General features: G+C 38.1%; 3 protein-coding genes across 3 annotated transcripts; all 3 read left to right on the plus strand.

Annotated features, from left to right (window-relative positions):
* The first annotated feature begins 52 nt into the window (after positions 1–52).
* LOC129804260 (retinoid-inducible serine carboxypeptidase-like) lies at positions 53–6668 on the plus strand. The gene is made up of 3 exons (XM_055851408.1): positions 53–175; positions 688–1482; positions 6112–6668. The coding sequence occupies exons 1-3, from the start codon at positions 127–129 to the stop codon at positions 6606–6608; spliced, it is 1341 nt and encodes a 446-aa protein (XP_055707383.1). The 5' UTR covers positions 53–126; the 3' UTR covers positions 6609–6668.
* Positions 6669–6682: 14 nt separating this feature from the next.
* On the plus strand, positions 6683–8154 carry LOC129804261 (retinoid-inducible serine carboxypeptidase-like). The gene has a single exon (XM_055851409.1). It carries the CDS (start codon positions 6777–6779, stop codon positions 8055–8057), a length of 1281 nt encoding a protein of 426 aa, XP_055707384.1. The 5' UTR covers positions 6683–6776; the 3' UTR covers positions 8058–8154.
* Positions 8155–8301: 147 nt separating this feature from the next.
* Positions 8302–9470, plus strand: LOC129804266 (proteasome subunit beta type-4). Its single transcript, XM_055851419.1, has 3 exons — positions 8302–8562; positions 8698–8904; positions 8963–9470. Exons 1-3 carry the CDS (start codon positions 8417–8419, stop codon positions 9408–9410), a joined length of 801 nt encoding a protein of 266 aa, XP_055707394.1. The 5' UTR covers positions 8302–8416; the 3' UTR covers positions 9411–9470.
* Positions 9471–11432: the final 1962 nt, after the last annotated feature.

The raw sequence follows: 11432 nt of genomic DNA on the forward strand, positions 1-11432 counted from the left end.
CTCGATGGTCACTTGATGTCTTCTTCTTCAAAATTGTCGCGTGGATTATCTCACTTTTCCCACCCACTCAGAACACATATATAAAGACCAGCACGGCTGAGCTCTTTTGGTCAGTCCCGTAGAGAAATGCTAAAGTTAACTATTGGTGTTCTATTACTTGCAACACTCGCACTAGGTAAGAATCCCTCCAGTCATAAATTGCCCAATATAAAAATCGTAAAATAACAGAAAAAATGTTAGGAATCGCTAATATTCTGTGCCATTGTGATGTAAAATGTACGAAATAATATGCATTATTTTGTAAAGGTGATAGTGGATATTAATTTTTGCAATTTGAAGAATTAGCTTAAATCCATTCCGGTTTGAATTCGTTTAAAAACTTTCTTTTGCGACAAATTACTCATCAGAAGTTTTTCTTTCAAGCAAAATTCCATTCAAAAATTTGCACCTCATTAACCCGTTTTTGTGCTCTGAACTAGTCCAAAATCGTGATCGACAAGCCAATGAGAAATTTTTGGACGTGAGTTTCTTTACTTTGCAATTTTCGTCAATGTCCCCTATTGCGATAAATGATAGCATTTCGAGTGTTTTATTGTTGTATAAAGTGAGTGATAAGGAAGAAAATAGACTCATCATTTAATCTTTAATCCATTTGAATTCTTTTTTCTTGCGGGAAATAAAATACAGCTCGAGTGGGCTTTGGTCCGGGAGAACAGGACTGGGGCTTTGTCGATGTCCGTCCAGGAGCTCATATGTTCTATTGGCTCTACTACACAACAGCCAATGTTGCAGATTATACCGATCGTCCCCTAGTAATCTGGCTTCAGGGTGGACCAGGAGCTTCTTCAACAGGATATGGCAATTTTGAAGAACTCGGTCCTCTAACCCTTGAAGGCGAAGAGAGGGACTTTACATGGGTCAAGACCTACAATGTCTTATTCATTGATAATCCCGTAGGATCGGGATTCAGTTACGTTGATGATCAAAGTCTTTTGACTAAAACCAACGAAGAAATTGCCAATGACCTTGTTACCCTCATGAAAGAATTCTACAGAAGACATCCTGAATTCCAACTTGTGGATCTTCATATCTTCTCCGAAAGCTATGGCGGGAAGATGGCTGCTGAATTTGCTTATGTTCTAGACAAAGAGATCAAGCTCGGAAATATTGTATGCCAATTGAAATCTGCAGGATTAGGAGATGCCTGGATCTCTCCAATTGATTCTATGATCTCATGGGCACCATATTTGTGGGATATCGGAGCAGTTGATCGGGATGGTGAAAGACGAGTGGCTGATGCAACTGAACTTACAAAGATTGCATTGGATGAGGGAAGATTCGTCGAATCGACAAATCTTTGGGGATATACTGAACAAGTTATTACAGAAGTGACCTATGGCATTGATTTCTACAATGTTTTATTCAAGAAGAACTACCAAGATACAGCTACGAAGCTTAGAGACCTAAGGCTAGACAGACCAAGTAAGTTTTTTTTGAAACACCAATTTACGATTATTTTGAAAAAAGAAAGTATCTTATGATAGCGGCAAATTCTTAACCGACAACTAAGTATGCTAGATTCTGTTAAGCTGCCTACACTAGACAAAATTTATTGCAATATTTCTTTTCAATACTCAATATTGAAAAGGATTGCCTCCACATTGCAAAGATTTATTGACATAAATGTTTCAATTATTGAAGAAAATTGTCCCGTGTGTAGGCAATTATTGCAATATTTGCTTCAATATGGAGCATTTTTTTCAATATTTCAATTCATTATTTTGAATGGCTACACACTAGGCCAAATCATGTCAATAAAAATTTTTAAAGTCACATTGAAATAAAATTTCAAAGAAATTCTAAACATCAAATTGATTTGATATTTTCTTCAATATTTTTAATGGTCATGAGGAATCTTTTTCGTTCAGAACATCACAGAATCGCTGGGATTTCCTTGTTCATGAATGAAAACACTCGGAATTCCGCTGTACATTTTGTCAAATCTTCCCAAGAACCCAGCTTGGTTAGCAGTTCTCATTTGGCTACTCCATGAAATCATAGTTCCTTTGGAATTTTGTTGTGCACTTGGTCGAATATACACAGAATACCCAAATTGGTCAGAAGATTTCTAGTGGCTCCTCCATGAAATCACAGATCTTCTTGGATTTTCCTCTGTATTTTGTCAAGAACACCCGAAATACTCAAGGAGAAATCTTCTGACCAACTTGGGTATTTTGGGTGTTCTTGACAAAATCCAAGGGAAAATCCCAGAAGATCTGTGATTTCCTGGAGGAACCAGGAGAAATCTTTTGACCACCATGAATATTCCGGACGTATTTGACAAAAGATATAACAAAATCCCAGAACATCTGGGATTTTCTAGAGGAAGTAAGGGAGAAGTCCTGACAAAGACGGGTTTCTGGAAAGAATTGGGCAGGATATAGAACAGAATCTCTGGTCCTATTAATGATGATGTTCTGAGATGTCTTCCTGTTCATAAACATGCTAATTCCAAGAGTTTTTCTATGTTTGAAAGGAACTGAATCTCTAACTAAAATGGTATTTTAATAAGTTGTAATATTGAAGTCAATTTGTTCAGTGTGTAGGCAAATATTGAAATACTGGTTTCAATATTCTCTTCAATATGGAAGTTGTATTTCAATGTTACTTTGAAATGTTATTATTGCAATAATTTTCCTAGAGTGTAGTGTAGACAGCTTTATGCAGAACGATTAGATATTGATTGAAGGTTTTTAGGGTTTTCAGCGACCCATAGATAAAGAACTTTTCATAAAAAAAGTATTTTAGCTTTGCGTTTATCTTATCATAATATTTTTTTATTTATTTCTCAACCTATTCAAATAAGGGGAAGTGGGGCACCTTTGAATGCAGGGCAGCTTTGAATTTGGGATTTTTATCTTATGTTTAAGTGGAACTGAGCCATATATCATAATGTAATTTAGCTCCTCAATCTGTTTGTGCAGCTAAATTATATCACGATAAGGCTCAATTTTATTAAAAAAAAATAGGTGAAAATCCCAATTTCAAAGCTGCTCCATATTCAAAGGTGCCCTATATTCAAAGGTGCTCTACTTCCCCCTAAAATCAAATTTCAAAACTATTTAAAATCTTAATAGAAATAAAGTACAGTAAGTGTGTAGGTTGTTAAAAAAAACAAATAACGATCCCGAAAAAAGTTTTTTTTAAGTTTCCGATTTTAAATCTTGTAATGTCGTAAAAGAAAACGCGATTAAAGAACGATGTGTGAACGGTAGGAAATATTCATGGAAGAAAAACTGATATTTGAAAAGCAATTTTGGTTTCAATCGTGAATTTTTACTTTTTTTAAGAAATATTTTACTAGACTATCCTAAAAATTCTATATTTTCGGTAAAAATATCTAAGATTTTGCAAGCATTTTCTTTCATTTATTAGAAATTTTATTAAAAAAATTAATAAAATAAATAAGTTAAATAAATAAAAAAATTCATCTTAAAAGTCGGAAACACCGGAAATTACTTTTATACGGATTTATCATAAAAGAAAAAACATCCTCAAGAAAAATTCAATTGGTTTCAATAGATTAACCAAAACATTCAAATAATAAATAATAATAATGATAATGCCTCTGGCGCATCTTTTAGATCGTGAAAATTTCCCGAAATCAAAATTTGCGTCCCGTTCTTGTTTATATAACTATTCCACTCTTTCATACTCCAAATTAGATTGAACTAAATTGAATTTGGATAGGCTAGGCACATTTAAAATATTTGAGATATAAAGGAAAGGGAATTTTGATTTTATAAAATGTTATTGATCTTACACGTCCCCCTCCTCTCAAACACTTTACATACATAATTCACGCATATATAAAACCTTTTCGAAATAAATCTTGTGAATTTTGATGTCGTGAAATTATCCTGATCCAAAGGTAGTGCTGGGAATATAATGCTTCTGGCACACCTTTTGGATCAGGAAATTTTATGAAATCAAAATTCACATCCCTTTCTTTTTCATACGTTTTGCATATGTCTGTTTCATTTTTTCGCTCTCAAAATTCGATTAAGCTAAATTAAATTTGTTGTGATGACTAAAAGAAGAAGAAGAGTGCGAAAGAATGAGATAGTCATATGCAAAGCGTGTGAGACAGAACGAAATTTGAATTTCGACTTCATGAAGTTTTCCTGATCTAAAAGGTGTGCCGAATCCATAAGAAACTTCAGTAAAATTCCGAAGATTAGTAAATTTTATAAAATCAAAAATCGATTTTTTTCCCTAAACGTTTTGCAGATATCTATCCCAATTTTTTCCACTCGAAATGAGACTAAGCTAAATTTAGTTTGGTGTGATTTTCAAAAGAAAAAGACGAATACAAAAGAATTGGACAGATATAATGCAAAACTTTTACAAAAGGATGTGAATTTTTAATTAATGAAATTTTCATTATCAAAAAGGTGAGTCGAAGGCATAAAAACTCAAACCGAAAAGTTTTTCTGAATTTTAGGACTCTGGCATATCTCTTTCTTAAAAGCTTTGCATATGCTCATCCTACTCTTTCACACTCTTCGTCTTCTTTTGAACATCATACCAAATTCAATTTAGTTCAGTCTAATTTTGAGACTGAAAGAGTGGGATAGACTTATGCACATCTTTTGAGAAAGAAAGGGACGCGAATTTTGATTTCACGGAATTATACCGGGCTAAAATGTGTACCGAAGGGCCGAAGGCATAAGAGAAGACTTTTTACTGGTCGAACTCCACGGAGAGAGCAGTATTATAATCCCTCGATTTTGAGTTATATATATAATATATATTTCGACTCCTTACCACCCAAGAAGTCGTATTTTGGTAGAATTTTGGAAATCTGAAGTTTCGAGTTTTTTTGGCGTCACGCTGTTTGTTCGTCTGTCCGTCTGTCCGTCCGGCTGTCGCCAGCTCTAGAAGGAAAACGGTTAGAAATAGTGACTTGGGACCTTCGGGGGACCCTCCCCCCATAAGGCGACCCAATGATCGTTAACATGCCCCTCATTCCCCCCCACCCCTCCCCTTCCCCTCCAAAACTATGTTTTTCAGGGATTGCTCGAGAACGCGTCGTGCGATTTTTTTATTTTTGGATATGTTTTAGAGATTATCCAGGCGAACATTTCGTCCATAGACAAAAATACCGTTGAATCATTCCTAATAACGATTTTTCAAGGTCAAAGATTAAAAAGACACTAGAGAGAGCATTTATCAATTTATGGGGTCATGTTTTGGCTCGTTGGAAAGGTCTTGGAAATTCCGACAAAACTAAACCGGTTCCAATCGGTTTTGAATCGGTATTGAACCGGTTCATAACCGATAACTAATTTTTATGTGAAATTCAATTAAATTACTCCTGAGATGTATTTTGGGAAATATTTCTGGGTCTATCCGTCCGGCTGTCGCCAGCTCTAGAGGCCAAACGGTTAGAGATAGCGACTTGGGACCTTCGGGAGACCCCAACATAAGTCGACCCAAGGATCTTTAACATGCCCTTATTTCCCATCGCCCTTCCCCTTCCCCACCAAAACTATATTTTTTGGGATTGCTCGAAAACGCGTCGAGCGATTTTTTTTTCATTTCTGGATATGTTTTAGAGATTACCCAGGCGGACATTTCATCCTTAGCCGAAAATAGCATTAAATCATTCCTAATAACGGTTTTTCAAGGTCAAAGATTAAAAAGACACTAGAGAGCGCATTTATTAAGCGAATGGGGTCATGTTTGGGTTCGTTGGAAAGGTCTTGGAATTTCCGACAAAACTAAACCGGTTCCAATCCAATTTTTATGCGAAAATTAATTATATTACTTTTAAAACTGTTTTGGGGGATCTTTTGAGTGATTTATGAATCAGTTCAAATCGATTGAGAACCGGTAAACGGGGTAAACGGTAAATAATGCGAAAGCACTTTTGCGGTATAGTATCTAAGTCACGAGTTCGAGTTTTTCGCAAAGCCTGGGACCCTTTGCCACTCATTTTTAATTGAATTTAGTAAAACGAAAATTTAATAGACATTCTGGTTTATAAAGACAAAATTTCTCAAAAATTTTTGAAGATGTCGAAGACCTAAAATTGTTTTTCTTCGTCAGGAGCAATGTACAGGACTTTGGTAAAGTTCGATGCTAGAGATGCCAGAGATGATATGCTAGATGAACTAATGAATGGTCCAGTAAAGCAAGCTCTCCAGCTACCAACGGAAGTTACTTGGGGAACACAGAGTTGGCCTACGTTCAACGTCCTCCGAGAGGACTTTATGAAGCCTGTGACCGATGTCGTTGAACTCTTGCTGAACAACACTCAAGTCGAAGTAGCAGTGTTCAGTGGACAGTTGGATTTAATTGTGGCCACTCCGGGAACAGTGATGTGGGTGGATAGGCTTAAGTTTCCGCAGAAGGCTCAGTATGTAGCCTCCAGGAGGGAAGGTTTGGGCGTAGATGGTATTCTTGAGGGATACTACAAGACAGCTGGACGGTTCTCTATGTATTGGGTCAATAGGGCGGGTCATATGGTACCAGCTGACAATCCCGCTGCGATGGACTTTATCCTCCAGCGAACTACCGGTGTCCCAACCCCAAGTACCTCTTAACCCACTCTCACAGCATCATGTCTTGACAATTTGCAGCAAATAAAAGACGATGAGACATTGTATTCATGTTTTAATGCCCAGAAGGTGAACAAGTCCAACAGGTTCCCTCAGTCACTCTTCTCGAGTGTACTCCAGTTGTCCACTCATCAGTTTACTTGTGTCACTGAAATGATCAGCAACTTTCACGTGCTTCTCTTCCTGGGTCTCAGTGTCAGGGCTTTTGCTGTCCTGCCCTCCCTAAGGGACAGTGATTGGGGATTTGTTACGGTGCGACCTGGGGCTCAAATGTTCTATTGGCTGTTTACAACTCGTGCGGAAGTGAGAAATCCCCAGGAACGGCCATTAATTGTGTGGCTTCAAGGCGGACCAGGTGCATCGTCTACAGGTCATGGAAATTTTGAGGAAATCGGTCCCCTTGATGTGGATCTAATGTCCAGGAATTCTACCTGGGTCAGAGATTACAATGTCCTATTCATCGACAGCCCAGTAGGATCGGGATTTAGTCATGTGGAGCATACGAATCTTCTACCAACGGGCAAGAATCAAATAACAGCTGACCTAGTAACATTCCTGGAGCATTTCTTTGAGAAACATCCGCGCCTATTGACGGCTCCTTTACACATCTTTGGCGAGAGCTATGGAGGAAAAGCTGCAGTGGAGCTTGCTCTAAGTCTCACGCGCCAAATATCCCGGAAGGGCATGAAAATCCTACCAGAATCTGTTGTTTTGATAGATCCGTGGATTTCTCCATTGGATTCCATGCTCTCCTGGGCACCTTTCCTTTTCAACACCGGTGCAATTGATCGAAAGGGGTTTGCAGCTATTGTGGGAGCTACCATGAGAACTCAGGAAGCTGTCAAGAGGAGGGATTACCGACGAGGAACGAAATTGTGGGGAGAAACTGAGAAAACCATTCAAAAATTCACCTACGGAGTAGATTTCTACAACATCCTGAAGCCCATCCCATTCAAGTCTATCAGAAAAAATCGATTTGGTGTACAGTACGAAGAGGATGAAGCTCGGATTCACGATCTTATGAATGGACAGGTAAGGAGAGCTCTCAACATCCCTAAGAAAATAATATGGGGAAGCCAGAGACAGGCAGTTTTTGCCGCCCTATCTGGAGATTTCCTCAAACCAGCCACTGATGCTGTGGAAAGACTTCTCAATAAGACAGATGTGAATGTGGCAGTAGTCAACGGGCAGCTTGATTTGATTGTAGCCACTCCTGGAACCCTTCGTTGGGTTGAGAGGCTACACTGGCCGGGAAAGCAGAATTTCCTCAGTTCTGAGAGAAAAGCCATTGTGGTGAACGAGATCCACGAGGGATACGCCAGAAAATACAGTAGTCTCTCATTCTACTGGGTTCTCAGAGCAGGGCATATGATCCCCAAAGACAATCCGGGAGCAATGTCTCATATACTCAGGAGTGTTACGAGTTTCCCTTAGTAAATCCAAGTATACAAATAAAAAACAATTACTCACCACACAGGTTGTCTTTTCTGCTATGAATTTCATCTGAAAAATATATTTTTATCACTGAAAACACTGGAAGATCACAAAAAACTTTTCACTCCTTTCACTCTGTTCCACCACAAACAAAATTGTGAAATAAATATGGATTCTGAAACTGCTTTGGGACAAAAATGGCGCAATTCCGAAAACAGCAACAACGCCACTAGCGGGTAACATTTGCGACTATCTCCGAGTCGGAAATTTTCAGAAAGTCTCAGTGAGTTTGTTTTTCTTGCTATTCCTGCGATTTTTGTGAAATTTTTAGGTTTATTGTGATAGAGAATTGTGAGAAAATGTCGGCATTTAATAATTGCACCATACCCATCTGGAGCAATGGTCCAGCACCAGGGCAATTCTACAATTTCCCCGGTGGTTCATCAATGCAGAACCGTGACATGCAATTTGGGTTTAAGGGCACTTTTGGTTCCCAGAGGACATCGTAAGTGGTCAAATTAGCTCAAATGTTTCTCTAATTAACATTTCCAAGCAATACTGCTTCATGAAATTCCTTCTGAGACACTTTACTGAGACTTCATTTGACCTAACCTCAAACTGCTGCATCATTCTCTTTCAGGAAGCCAATAACCACCGGAACGTCTGTCGTGGGGCTCAAATTCCGCGATGGAGTAGTCATTTCCGCAGACACGCTGGTGTCTTATGGGTCCCTGGCTCGCTTTACAAACGTAGACAGGGTTTTTAAGGTGAATGACTACACAATTCTGGGCGCAGGAGGAGATTATGCAGATTTTCAGTTCCTGAAGCAGCACATTGATCAGAAAGTGTAAGAAATATCCCCGATTTATATTTAGGAATGGTTTATTATCCCACTTTTTCTCCAGGGTGGATGATATTGCCTATGGAGACAACTACCACATGAAGCCAAAGTCCCTGTACAATTGGCTCATGAGAGTTCTCTACAACAAGAGGAGTCGCTTCGATCCCCTCTGGCTGGATATTGTGGTAGGTGGGATGCAGGATGGAGAGCCTTTCCTGGGCCACATTAATCTCCGAGGCAGAGCGTACGAGAATAACGCCATTGCCACGGGATATGGCCAGCATCTGGCCATTCCACTGCTCAGGGAGTACAGTGAGAATCCGCAAATTGTCTTGGAGAAGGATCAGGCACTGGGTCTCACGAAGAAGGTCATGGAGGTGCTCTTCTATCGGGATTGCGTAGCCTACAATAAGTACACTCAGGCCATCGCAACGGCTGATGGAGTGAAGGTGGAAGGACCTATCAGTGTGGATCAAAACTGGAATGTAGCGAATATGATTAAAGGATTTTAAGGCAAAATCATTTTTATAAAAATTTCTCATTGAAAATTAAAGAATTAATCCCGACGAAAATGTCTTTTGTACTCTTTCAACATTTTCCACGAGTTTCTTAAGCTTGCATTATGACCTCATCAGACTTGAGGTTTAGCCGGTTTAGCTAATAAAACTACCTTCTAATATATAATTAAGTTTTATTTTAATAAAACCATTTGTTTAAAAACACTTCATAGTTATTTTTTAATATTTTTGTTGAAAAGCAATGTTTATTTTAATGTTTCTTTAAACGAGGATATTTTTTTTTAGAAATTTCTCTACTAAAAGAAAATCATCAGATTGATCCGTTTGGCCAATCTTTACTCCGATTAATTTTTCCTACACTCAGTCCCGGGATTATGCACATTTTCGGGACCGAAAAAAACGCGCGAAATGGCATTAACTCTTTCGTCTCTTTTGGGACTGTAGTACCCAAAGAAGCATATGCATCTTCTATTAAAAACAATGTTTTTTAAGTATTCAGAATTGATATAAATCCGATTCTTGTGGATGATTACAAACTATAAGGATGTCCAAATGTGAGATATTTTTTGTAGGGCCTCAATTAATTCCTGAGCTTAGATATTTTTGATTAAAAAGTGTGAAATTGGCTTGCAGCATATGCTGCGGTCCGGAAAGAGTTAACTCTTTCCGGACATCAACTCCGGACATCTCATCAACTCTTTCTTAAAAATATCTTACATTTGGACATCCTTATAGTTTGTAATCATCCACAAGAATAGGATTTTTATCAGTTCTAATAATTAAAAAACATTGTTTTTCATAGAAAATGCATATGCTTCTTTGGGTACTACAGTCACAGTCCCAAAAGAGACGAAAGAGTTAAGCATCGAGAAAATTTGCATACCCTCAGGGGCTTTCTTTTGAATAAATCTGTCGTAGAACGAATTTCGGGCGGAGTAAAAGCAGTTCAAACAAAAGATTCAACTGTTTAATAGAAATGCATTAAAAAACAGTACTTTGGACAGAGTTCTTCAATAAATGGTTTAGATTATTTAAAACCAGTGATAAGCCCAGATAAGCTTATGTTAGCTGAGATTCTTTACAGGTGACCTCGAAATGCGTGCAACTCGGGGTGCTTGTAACTCGGAATGCGTAAAAATTCGATTGTGAGGTGAATTTTGAGGGTAAAGAATCGCGTCGAGTAAAAGTAAACTGTTCTCGGCGGTCGAAATGGATAAAATTGGCTCGACGCGATTCTTTACCCCCAAAATTCAACTCACAATCGAATTTTCACGCATTCCGAGTTACAAGCACCCCGAGTTGCACGCATTTCGAGGTCACCTGTAAAGAATCTCAGCTAACATAAGCTTATCTGGGCTTATCACTGGTCATTTTCTATTTTAAATAGTCTAAGTGAAGAAGACCAACTAAAGAAAGAAAAGTTCATTGAAATCAGTTAATAAACATTGGAGATAGAGTCCGGTTCATATGGATATAGTAAGGGTCGTGGTACAGTAGGTTGGAGCAGAGACGGATGGGACACATCGTCAGAAAGATCTTGATTTCAGATATAATATATTACTAAATTTTTATCAAAACCGCTGCAGAAACACCAAAAATGCAGTCCGATCATGACATTTTTGGTTATAGCTCGGGTCAGGGAACGTCGAGGGAGGAGTACGACCCACCATTGGAAAGGTCTCGACCTCAGCTACAACATACTAAAATTTAAAGAAAAAGCATCGTCTAGTTTTCGAAATACAGTGCCCGCTTTGTAATCCGGATGATTGGGAGACAATACACTGAAAGAAATCCGAAAAAGTTAAAATAACATTCCGGAAATGTTAATTTTACCTTGCATTATTTATCCGAAATCGGTGTAAATATTACCATTTTTAGGTGTATTATGGGTTAAATCAACCCTTTTTCATGTTAATTTTACCATTAAAAAGTTGTAAAATTTACATTAAAAATGTTGATATATTTTCACACCTAAGAAGTCTCAAAGTTATGAGGAAAAAAAGTTAATCGCACCCT

The sequence above is a fragment of the Phlebotomus papatasi genome, chromosome 2, assembly GCF_024763615.1.
Source record: "Phlebotomus papatasi isolate M1 chromosome 2, Ppap_2.1, whole genome shotgun sequence".
Lineage (NCBI taxonomy): Eukaryota > Metazoa > Arthropoda > Insecta > Diptera > Psychodidae > Phlebotomus > Phlebotomus papatasi.